At 46.0% G+C, this 12,545-nt stretch overlaps 1 protein-coding gene across 3 annotated transcripts in view; it reads right to left on the bottom strand.

The window, feature by feature from the left end:
• Positions 1-12,545, bottom strand: part of ADAMTS18 (ADAM metallopeptidase with thrombospondin type 1 motif 18) — an 87,073-nt gene that overhangs the window by 50,734 nt on the left and 23,794 nt on the right. For all 3 annotated transcript variants that reach the window (XM_033069905.1, XM_033069907.1, XM_033069908.1), the window contains exon 4: positions 1,975-2,257. In XM_033069905.1, the coding sequence (XP_032925796.1) occupies positions 1,975-2,257 (283 nt within the window). The remainder of the gene's footprint in view (positions 1-1,974; positions 2,258-12,545) is intronic.

Here is a 12,545-nt window from a genome sequence, read left to right as displayed (position 1 = left end):
AGATGACCAGATTGGATTTCACTGAAACTTTCAAATTGATATGACTCTAGATCTCAGAATAAGACCAGGAAAACAATGTAAAAACTTTAAAAAAAACCAAAAAAACCCCACCAAATACTCATTTTAAAGGGTTCAATTTACTGGGGTAATTTCTTCTGTATCCTGTATTTTCCTCTACTCAATTAAACAATGACATGTGAGTTTATTTGTATTTCATTCAGTGAACACGAGATTGATTTGTTCTATAAATTAACCAAGGCCAGGTCTGGAAATAAGTTGTTATTTTTTAGAACTCCTTTCCTTCTCTCAGAAGGTTACAGGTATGAACTGTACAAAGTGAAATACCACAGGGTGTGAAAAGAAAGAGTTTTCTGGGTAAGGTACTTAAATGCCATCAATGTCTGACATCAAGATCCTAAACAATGATGGGAAAATCACTTTTGCTAAACTCATCACAGTTGGATGCTAATTGCATGTTCTTCATTTAACATAAAACCTGCTTGAACACGCAGTTAAGAGCTCATACCTGTAAGTAAAATTATTGACTAGATAGATATACATGTAGACTTACTAAAGGACAAAGTATTTTAAAGAAAAAGTCAGTTCCCCAATTCGGTTCCCAGAATCACTGGTTACTTCTGACCTCTCCTGTGTCTGTGAGGCCCATTTTTAAGACAGGAATAACAAAAACATCTTCTCACATCCCAGGAGGTCAATACAAATACAGTGTTCAAAATGCTCTTATCTGTTATAGGGATAAGCCCTGTGTAAAAGCTCAAGAGGGCATGGATGATTCTCATTTTGGACAAGCAGTCACAGAAGGAACAGTAAATGAAGCACATACTCAGAGTGGACAATCCAAACAAAAGGGGCCAGTGTAGAGCACAGGAAGTGAGAGAGCACCCTCAGCCCTGCTCTGCAGCAGGAAAACCAGACAGGAGGCAAAGGAGGATGGAATTAGGTACTTTTGGATTGCATTAGAAGGCAAATGTTTACAGGTTGAACCACAGGCTTGTGCATCTGGAATTTGAGTGTTGGCTTTTAAACCTGGGGGGAAGGATTTCTGAAATTTTAACAAGCCATTTGTTTCCAGGCCTCAGTCTCAGCCAGCCACCTTTCCCACTAACTCCTTTCTCATTCCTTCCCTTCTATTTATTTTCCCCTTCTTTCTTACACACCTTTGGAAAAGGAAGCTGCTCATTTTCTCAGAACTTCAGTAGGAAGTTAGAAGACTATAAGTGGACTGAGACACTGTTTTCAATACTGTTCACAGCACTGGAGACACTCATTAAGAACCTCAGCTCTGAAGCTGATCAGCTTTCAAAAAGACTCAACTGAATGCTAAAAGTACAGATATGGGGTCCAAGGGGGCTTTAAAATGTTCTGCAATTTGAGGGCCTAATGAAGGACTCAGAATGGATCTTGGAAGGATAATATGTTTCAATATATTTTTAAAGATGTGGCTCCAAAATCTTATTTAACGATTTACATGGGTGGTTCTGTTTGAAGATCTCAGTTGCTGAAAATTTCATTATCAAACAGTGAGTTCTAAAAGATTTTTTTCTCCATCCTCTCAGAAATTAATGATTTTGAAGCTTTTTTCCTCCATCCTCAAGTCAAATTGATTTTTTTATCCCCAGAAAAAAAGAGAGAAGTTCAGGGACTTGGCATCCATCACTGTGCAGAACTGCTTACTGAAAACCACGTCAGTGTGAAAAAAAAAATCACCACTGGGATCTTTTAATCTAGGCAAAGCACAAGAAAACTAAACAGTGATTCTGATGGCTTAATAAAAGAGATGATTCTATGAACTTAGAGGGAAACTCAAGTTTCTCATACGCATTTCATGTCAGAAATGTATAGTTTAAGGTTATTATGTCTCCGTCCCAAAGGGATGTGAAGGACACCTCAGGACCACCACACAACCTGAAACAGCCACTACCTCAAGGAAAGAGAGAAAGTTTCCTTACATACATTTCTTGCGCCGTCCACAGAAATGCTGTTTCTGAGCCCTTGGGTGGCGGTGGCCGCTCGCTCGCGCGTGGGGCCCACGGGACACATGCGTCCTGCGCCGGCCAGGCCGGGCGGATTTGGGATGGGGCTGTGCTGGTGACCCATGCACCTGCCCCTCGGCAGTCCTCTTGTACAGCACATGCGGGTGGTGGCCGGCAGGCGACGTGAAATTGTGCTCCCGTGCCAGCTGCAGGGGCAATGGGGAGATCAGGAACTCCATCTTCCGCGTCCGTATCAAACCTGACTGGAAAGGAGACGGCAGCGCTCATCAGAGAGGAGGTGCCACAGCCCACAGCTGGGACACAGCAGCTCCCCAAGCCACCTTCCTAAGCCCCAGACTGGTCACAGCGTGCACACTGGTTAGTCACTCAAGTTATGAATTATTCACTGTACAATCCGGATATTTTTCCCATTTAAATATGCATAATTTCCTTTTGGAGATGACCAGGTTTCCCATTTGGAAAAATACAAACCAGGAAAGTTGTGGGATGGGCAGCACAGCACCTTCACACAATAGCATGGATATTTTCATAAGCAATGTTAATCCGTTCAGGTTTGTTTGCGTGGATATTTCTGTACAGGATATACATAAAAAGGAAATGCTACTGGAAAATAGAACTTCTCGTAAGTGCACACATCATAGAAGGAAATATTTGAATTAAGGTTCACAGCTTTTTCACAACAAGGTATTACCAAACAGGAGTCCCAAACTTAAGGGCAGTCCAAGTAGAAAATTACTTTACAGGTCAGCAGCACAAAGCTGAAGCATCTGAACACTGAAGCACCATCATACAGTAATCAACTCCCTGCAATTTAATAATAATTTAAACACAATGTAAAATTTATACCTTCCTACAAGGGAAAGAGAATCACTAAAGGCAAGTGTCTGATTGTTTCCTTCTTGGATCTCTGAAAACTACACTGTAGTTTTCACATAGGATCTGTGCATAAAACTGCACGTGATTAAGTGTTTCCAGGAGCAGGGCCAGGGAAAAGTGGGTGGCACTGAGGAAATATTTCCATGCAACTCATTAATCAGTTATGATTTTATTTAATTTTTTGATTTTGTAAAACATGTTGTAATAAACACCCCTTTTTACCAAGTCAAAAACCAAAAAGCAGTTTCAACAGGTAATTCTGTTACATTATATATGTAATACTAGATACAGATTTTTGGTTTGGATCAGTGAGGCTCTACCCTGTGCCAACACCCTCCTGCTAAAACTGACATCCCACAAGGACTACATATCTCTTAGGCTTCAGAAGAATATGTGCAGACAAACAAATGTCAATTGCAAACCATCTTGCCCCACATCTTGAGTCCTCCAAGATGATGATTCCACCTCCTTCCTCAAAAAAGTCTTTGAAAATGCAGACCTGTTACATGCATCACCTCCTCCCTTCTGAAATGGATGCTCTTTAGTGCAACCTCCCAGGGCCTGAATGCCATGGGTATCAAAAGGAGAGCAGTTTGAATGCCTAATGTAAGTGCTGTATTTTTTCAGGATCTGTGGAATTTTCTGCACTTTAAGAACTGTCTCCTATGAGGAAAACTCAACACAATGAAAAGCAAGTGAAAATTGAAAGTTGCATCTGAATCTTCACAGCTTAAACCATTACTAAACTAACACTGAAATTGATTTTAAGTCTATTCCAGCTAGAAAGATTTATTAAAGATCTACAGGTCCTCAACAGACTACAGTCATCCACTGTGCTCTTTTCGTAGAAGTTCTCTTCTGTTGATCCAAATCAAAGGTAGCTTTGCAGTACTCCCTGCACATTTCACAGGGGCCCAAGAACAGTGCTCATAAAGTCACACTGTGAACTCAATTTTGGCAATAGAAGACATTCCACATTATGAACTGGGAGGGTCTAATTGCCCTCTGATGATGATGATGATACTACTACTACTACTACTACTACTACTACTACTACTAATAATAATAATAATAATAATAATAATAATAATAATAATAACAACAAATCGCGCAAATTATATTCTGATCCACAATCTGCCCATTCTCCTTTCTTCAACAAGAATTCATAATTATGTACAGTAGTTTCACGAATACAAGCCGCACGGATTATAAGCTGCACCCCCGGTGCCTCGACAATGTTGCTGTCTTTGTCAATAGATAAGCCGCACCCCGAATATTAGCCGCACTTTCGTTCGTAGCGAGAATCCGTGCGCAGCTTTCACAAATTGGCCAATTAGCAACAGGATCGCAGCATAGCGGGGTTTACTGGCTCGGGGCGGGGCCAGGCAGGCTCGGCCCGCTCATGGTTGCCGATAGGGGTGGATGGCCCGGCTCGGCGCTACGGCTTGGCTGGGCCGGTCGGGCGGTGTTGCTGCCGTCGCCGCCGCCAGGCTCCCTGCTCCCGTCTGCACTGCCACTGCTGCGTTTGCTTGCCCTGCGGGCGGTGCTGCTGCCGCCGCCGCTGCCAGACTCCCTGGCTCCCCGCTCCCGTCTGCACCGCCGCTGCCATGTTGGCTCGCCCTGGCCGGCACTGCTGGCCGCCGCACCGCCGGGCTCCCCCACACTGCTAGCCCCGGTTCCCCTGGGCTCCCGTGCACTGCCAGCCCTGCTTCTAGGGGGCTTTTCCCCGCCGCCGGGCAGCCCCGCGCCGCCGGGCTTCCTGCTTCTACTATCCTATCCTATGCAATGTGGCTCCCGTGCACTGCCAGCCCTGCTTCTAGGGGGCTTTTCCCCGCCGCCGGGCAGCCCCGCGCCGCCGGGCTTCCTGCTTCTACTATCCTATCCTATGCAATGTGGCTCCCGTGCACTGCCAGCCCCGCTTCTGCCGACTCCCCCGCCATGCTGGCCCAGGCTCTGCCGCCCTCCCTGCCCCGCCCTGCTGGCTCAGGCTCAGCCGCCCGCCCCCCGCACTGCTGGCCCCGCCTCTGCCAGGCTTTCCTACCTCTGCCGGGGCCGGCCGGGCTCCAGCTTGGCTTGGGGCTGCCGCGGGCTCTCACTTCCATGTTGGCAGCTTTTAGAATTTTGTTAATGTATTAGCCGCCCCGGAATATTGGCCGCACGTCTGGGTTTCCACCAAAATTTTGGTCAAAACAGTGCGGCTTGTATTCGTGAAATTACTGTACCTCAGCCTGTATCTACTCAACATTCTAAAAGAAGGTTAAAATTGCCTCCATCGATAAAAGATAGGTTTCAAATAATTGACAGGAATTTAACTCGCCCGCTCACTACAATAAGTTGGCATATTTCAAATGTCAGATCACATTTGGTCATGACAAAGTACTTTCCTGTAGGGAAGATGACTAATATTTTAATTCTTATGATGTATGTCGTCACACAATTTACAAGTGGTTCTGAGAGGCAATCTTCATCTAGAATGCTTTGATAATTGGGCACTTCTAAGCATTTTTTTTTCAGCTGGAAATCAGAAATGTAGTGAATCTGGTTCTTATTTCCCCATTTTAAATGCTTTCACATCTGAAATCATTCCTGTAGGATTTGTTTTGTAAATGAGTCAAACCATATGGAAAAAAAATGGGGTTCTACATTTTCCTGTAAGAAACTGTCCCTGATGCACACGAAGTCTCAGCCCCAAACATCATTTCTATATTTAACGTAATAAGGGTGGATTGAGAATTCATGGTGGGGGGGGAAGAAGTGACTGAATTCTGGGCCCTGCGTGTAATTTGCTGCACCGTTACAGGGCTGTAGCTGACTGAGTGCCTTACAAATCTAGTCACTTTTTTCCAACAGAAATGACCCTAAACGTCCAATAAGACACTTTTCCTTTGAGTTTTACATCAAATTCATCCTCCAAGTTGAAAACTGTTGTGTGAGTGAAAGATACATTCTTTTTGATAACATCCAGTTTCATGAAGTTGTGATGTTGTCAAGAAGAAAGGGGAAGTGCCACAGAGCAGTCTGGACACTCATTCAATCACACCGCATTTGCCATTTTTTCCAGGCACAGGATAGTTTCAAGGGTCCGTATTGAATTAATCACTTTGGGAATTCCAAAGCAATGCAGAGAATGCTGACCTGGCTTCAGGCAGAGCTGCAGTCCTCTGCAGCTCTGCAAAGGGGGACATGGGACAACAAACGTCAGGTCCTTTTCCTGCAGGCTCCTAAATTGTAGTAAACAATTTTACCCTAAATTGGGTAAAGCAAAGTGGCCTGTGGCTCACTGTGCTGGCTGGCAAACATGCCAGCTGGGAAACACCACGGCACAGAGGCAGGAGTCTGGCACAGGTTCATGTTCCCTAGCTTTACACCATAAGGGAATTCCAGTTGTGAAGGTCAGATTTTGGCTACTGTGCCCTCCTGGGTGTTCTAGGAATTTTTGAAACATCTCCATAATTGTGAGTTAGATTCAATGTATTCATCCAGCTCAAATACAGTCAAAACTCTGTCTGGGGTTACAATACAGGATGTGATAAAAGGTATCTATTCTATCACCATCTGTTGAGGGTGGGGATGGTGATCCTTATCTCCACGGGAGATATTCTGCTAATGGGCCATCCATTGAAACCAGGCAGGGCATTGTTCTTTATCTTTTCACAACTCACCCTTCCTTCAGGGAGGTATCTTCTGCTAAAGGCCCATTGAGTCCCACTGTGGGACTGATAAAATTACTGCATCCCATTGGAAGTTGCTCCAGCCAGGGGGAAGAGCCCAGCATTTCTTACCAAGATAAAACAGAGGTTTTGGGACACTAAGGTAGCCCCTTTCTCCACTGGACTCCAGAGGGAAACCGGATTTCTCCACATCACCAGTGGACCTTTAGAGGGAAACTGCACCTTCTGCAGGAGTACTGCTTCAACTGAATCACATCTGTCACTGCAGGAGGATGCAGCCACTATTTAATGGGACTGCTACCAGCACCCTGTCTGACGGACTTTGTCAGGGTTTGGAGTTTGTTTCTTTATAGTATTGTATTTCTATTTTAATTTCCCTAGTAAAGAACTGTTATTCCTAATTCCCATATCTTCGCCTGAGAGCCGCTTGATTTCAAAATTATAATAATTTGGAGGGACAGGGTTTACATTCTTCATTTCAAAGAGAGGCTCCTGCCTTTCTCAGCAGACACCTGTCCTCCAAACTAGGACAACTGACCAAAATTTATGCATTGGGTTTTCTACTTTCAGCATAGCTTTCTGCATTACATGTGATTTTCCCTGAATCAAGGATGACTTTCCATTAACCTTGATGGGTTTAGGATACAGCGAGGAGAGGGTCAGCTAGGTCAAAATTCCATTTTTATTTCAGATTCTCTGCAATTATAACACCACGAGAGGATGCAGGATGACAAAAATGTAACATTCTTGTAAGTCTAGACAACACAGTATGAAAAAGGCCAGGGACTACTGTCTGTTCTTTCTGTATCCCACTGTGGCTATCACTAATAATAGCAGTAATTGTGAGAACATGGTGGGAAGGAACACCCAAGAGATTGCTTAGTTGGAATTTGCTGTTTTCTTCTTCCCTCACAACACGTATTTGCTATCCTTCTGGAAAGGATATTCCATGCCATTGGAAAGAAAATGGAAAGCGAGTGGTTGACTTGCGTGGTTAGCAAATAATTTTGAATCAATAATTTAGAGGAACTTCTTGCAGTTTGTGAAAAAGTTCAGAAGATATAAAAAGGCAACATTCCTCCTCCCCTCATTATTTGCTACAAAACACTTGCTTAGCTCTGGGCTAAAGGAATTTTCAGATCCAATGCACCTCTGTAAAATTCCTCAGTGTCTGAGTGTAATCACCAAAGTAAGGAACTTGTTCTGTTTTCTTGGTATGTTTCAAAAGGATGAATTTCATAATAAAATTTGGTCAAGGGCAATGACAGCATGGTATCTGCTTCAAGATTTTTTTAATTGAACATAGGCTATAAATTGAAAAATAAGGAAAATTTTTTTAAACCACTGAAAAAGGTCATCTGAATTATAGAAAATCAGGTAGATCTTCCACTGACTTTCAATTCAATGGAAGGATTTTCAGAGTCACACACTAACATATCTGTCCCTAACAGATCTCACTGCCCTCTTACTGGAACTGGAATGGCTGCTCCCATTTACTGCCCTGTGTTCTCAGAGTGGAGCTTTTGGCAGCTCACCAGCCTGTAAACCTAATTCACTCTGGGGTTTCAGCACCTCCAGACAAAACAGACCCTCCATAAAAAGCAGAGCAGTGACAGTGAGTGAAGGATTTGCAGAACTTCTGCTTCTCTCCCATAACTTAACAAAGCTGACTGTTGAAGGAGCAGACAAATCCTCACTCCAGACTAGAAAGTCTTTTTGGTTGCGGGTTCTCTGTTTGCATACAAGGCACTTTCATTACTTGTTAATTAAATTGACGGCAACAGCTTTATGCATATTAAAGTTAAAGGAGTTTCAGATACCAGATGCAAATAATAAGGTAAAAGCATAACAAAATGAAATTGAGAATTAAAACAAATGAATAATTGAACTGCAGTGTCCCTGCTAAACGTAACTACTTAATGCTGACTGATGCAAAATAAAATTACATTTTGCACAAGAGTATCTCAACTAAATGAAGTACTAAAAAGCATGCACATATTTCCTAAGGAATACTACTCATACCCAGAATGCCTTATTCAGTGTTAGGAGCATAACATAAAATATCATAATATTATAAATATCATAAAATATTATAATATATATATAAAATAAAATGCTAAAAACTCACTGTGTCTTAACTAAAACAATGGCCAAAGAAATCAATGAAATATATACCATTATGTGGGTGTGAGTGTGCTCAAAATGAAAAATCACTGAAAATAAAGAGTTAAATGTCATTTCCCACCCATTAAAATAGTTCCAAATATTCATGAGAAGTTTTAAAAGACTTGTCAAAAGGTCAATTGAAATTGGCATAAATCTTTTGACAGACTTCAGTGGACATTGATCCAAGACTTCTGTTATTTCCCAACTGTCCAGCTCCTAAAAAAACCAAATCATTGATTCAAACACATCCCAACAAGAATTACAGAACATGAAGTATAGAGACATAAAGTACAGCTTTCAGTTCTACTTAAAACACATAAAAACATAAACTACAGTAATTTCACGACTATAAGGCACACTCTTTTGACTAAAATTTTCCCCTGAACCCGGAAGTGCGCCTTATAGTCTGGCGCGCCTTATATGATGTACAAAGTTGCAACATTTGCCACCCCAGAAGTGTGAGCCGCAAGGGGGGGCGGTACTGCGGGAGCGCCAAGTCGCGAGGTGGGGGCGGGAGCGGGTGGCCATGGCCAGCAGGAGCCGCGTGGGGAGGGAGGGAGTCAGCGCCGGTGCCGGCACAGGGGGAACAAGGAACCACCAGCCACGGGGGGAGCAAAGCACTGCCGGGTGTGGGAAAGCGGCGGCGCAGCCCCTGCAGCCGCGGGGAAGGGGCGAGAAGCGGCGGCGCCACCGAGCCGAGCGAGGGACGGGTGCCAGGGCAGCCGTGCCGCCTAGTTGAGCGGGGACAGGCGCCGGGGCGGTTGTGCCGCCTTGCCGAGTGGGGACGGGCGCCGGGGAGGCTGCGCCGCTGTGCTGAGCGGGGACAGGCACCGGGACGGCTGCACCGCCGAGTCGAGTGGGGACGGGCGCCGGGGCAGCTGCGCAGCTGCGCCGAGCGGGGAAGGGCACCGGGGCAGCCGCGCCGCTGCACTGAGCAGGGACAGGCGCCGGGCCGCCCCCCCGCTGAGCCGAGCAGGGACGGGCGCCGGGGCAGCTCTGCGGAGCCTCGAGGGGGAACAGTACGGCAGGAGTGCCAAGCCGAGCAAAGGAACAGCACGGCAGGAGCACCGAGCCGAGCGAGGGAACGGCACAATGGCTCCACAGAGCCGCGAGGGGAAACAGCATCGCGGCAGCACGGAGCCGCAAGGGGGAGGCAGCCCCGCGGCTGCGCCAAGCCACGCCTGCCGGCACGGGGGGCAGATGGGAGTGCCAGGGCCCACTGCACGAGGAGAGCGCCTGGGGCTGCCTTTGAAAGCCTACGCTCTGTGAAAAAGGTTTCTAAATTGTGCTCCTTCCAGTAAACTCCATGATTGCGGGTTTCCATTACTAATTTGTTACTTTGTTGCTCATGGCTCCGATCTTCGCAGCAAAAAAAAGAGTGCGCCTTATAGTCCGGTGCGCCTTATCTGATCTACAAAGTTGCAAATTTTGCCGACTCCCAGGGGGTGCGCCTTATAGTCCGGTGTGCCTTATGGTCGTGAAATTACTGTAAGTCTTCCCTGAGAAGCAAAAGTAAGGAGAGTAGATGACCTATGAAATATGGTTGCTGGTTATTTAAAACCATCTGAGGCCAAAGATTCCTAGAAATCTAATATGCACATCACAACGTGGTTGGGGCCATCTCATGTTACAGCATTTTGGAGTCTTTTCTCATTCCCTTTGCAGAGAAAACTCATTAAATTACCTTGTCTACAGTCCATTTTCATCAAACTCTTGTTTCCTGCCCTGATGTTCTGTAAAGTCCTTGGTGTTTTGACACCACAAAGGAAACACAAAAGGCCCAGCTCTGTCACCAAAGCTTTGCCTTGCTGGAGGAGAGATTGCCTGTTGGAATCCTGGTCACTGAGAATTTCAGACTTTCTGTGCTGGCAGGCACTGACCCCCAGGAGAACACTGTTTTTGATCTGAGGCCGTGGAGAAGGCTTCCAAAATTGAATGACAGAACTGGGATCATGAGTGTGCAGTTTGAACAGAAATATGTACAGTAATTTCACGAATACAAGCCGCACAGAGTATAAGCCGCATTTCCGGTGTGTCAGCAACGTTGATGTCTTTGTCAATAAAAAAGCTGCACCCAAATATTAGCCACACTTTCATTCGCAGTGAACTTTCAAAGTCGTCATTTAGTAACACAATCGCGGATTGCCGGGGCTTACTGGCTTACTGCCGACCTTGGAAACATTATTTGCAAGTGAAAAAAGACACAGACAATAGCTGCGGCAGCATACCCTTTATTTACAAGCCGAAAAAGACCCAAACAATAGTGTGGTCATTTTGCGAGCATTCCCAACGGATCCGTGCTGCCTTTAAACAGCAGCTCAGCCGCGCCGGCGAGCGGCCAAGCTCCGAGCGGAGCCACATCTCCGTGCCAGCACAGCCACCCCACTCAGCCGCACGGGCGAGCACTGAGCGGAGCCACATCTCCATGCTGGCACAGCCACCCCGCTCAGCCAGGCGGGCAAGTGCCTCCCCCCCCGCTCCGTGCAAGCCGAGCGCCCCCCCCCCACCCCTCTCCTTGTGAGCCGAGCGCCCCCCCCCCCCACCTCCCCTCCTTGCGAGCCGAGCGCCCCCCCACCCCTCTCCTTGCGAGCCAAGCGCCCCCCCCACTCCCCTCCGCGCGAGTCGAGCGCCTCCCCCACCCCTCTCCTTGCGAGCCTAGCCAGCCACGCAGTCACACAAGACTTACAAACACTTTAAAAAGTACAGAGAAATATCACACACTTTTATCAAACTGCCGAGGTAACTCGCCGAGGGAACTCGCCCCGATAACATACCCCCCACCCCTCAATAATGTCGCCATCCACAGGCAGGCAATAAGCTGTTCTCTGATTGGTTCATCATCGGAACACCAGGAAACCATGGATTTCAAACCATTTTGGCTCAGGACAGGACCGGCACAGTACCAGGTAAGGGCAGATATCACATTTTTGTTAATAAATTAGCCGCACTTCCGGGTTTCCACCAAAATTTTGGTCAAAACAGTGCGGCTTGTATTCGTGAAATTACTGTAATATCACATGGTGGAAAACTTAATATAATAATACATACAAAGCAAGATGGAGGTTTTAGGGCAGAGGTTTTGTCCTTCTTCACCTTCTTCTTCATGGGTTTGGGTGATATTTTATAATTAGATAGAAAAGTCACATTACAGGCCATGGGTGATTGGTTATTGGGTTAAAAGCAAAAATAATTTAGGTGTCATTTCTTAATTGGCCAGTTTATCCTTAAAAGGCCTTGTAGAGAGAGAGATAGGTCTCCATTTTTAGCTTGTTAGCTTGAAGTGCTGCAGAACTCATGGTTTGTGAGACTGTAACATAGCTAAGAACTATTAAACATCTGAGTCCAAGAAATAGTATCTTGAGCATTTAATCCCAAGCCTGGCTAAAAGAAGATAAGATGTGACAACTGCCCCTACTCAGCTGTCCCACCTGGAACCAAGGGCAGCCGGAAGCCAAAGAGGGCATGGCAGAGACCCAGAGACACAAAGCTGTTCACATAGCTCACAGCTGCCTGACAACAGCCAGGAGTTGCCTTTTGGCCCAGAATGGTCCCTGGAACTGGGCAGATGTCAATTTTTAAACACCATGATACAGCAACCTGTGCTAGAACGGGAGAGAGGTCTCCCCATGACTCCTGCATTTCTGTTCAGACTGCAGCCAAGAGCGAGGGGAGATGGGAGAGGCCTTTGCCTCAGGTTTTGTGAGCAGGTCATGGCAGTGCCCTCAGCAAGCACAGAAACCCCCTGCACGTGTGCCGCCATCCCTCTGTTCCTGCCTGGAGAACACACTTGGCAGAGCAAACCAGCCAGCCCAGAGGC

Source organism: Catharus ustulatus, chromosome 11 (assembly GCF_009819885.2).
Source record: "Catharus ustulatus isolate bCatUst1 chromosome 11, bCatUst1.pri.v2, whole genome shotgun sequence".
Classification (NCBI taxonomy): domain Eukaryota; kingdom Metazoa; phylum Chordata; class Aves; order Passeriformes; family Turdidae; genus Catharus; species Catharus ustulatus.
This window is presented reverse-complemented; position numbering and strand designations above follow the sequence as displayed.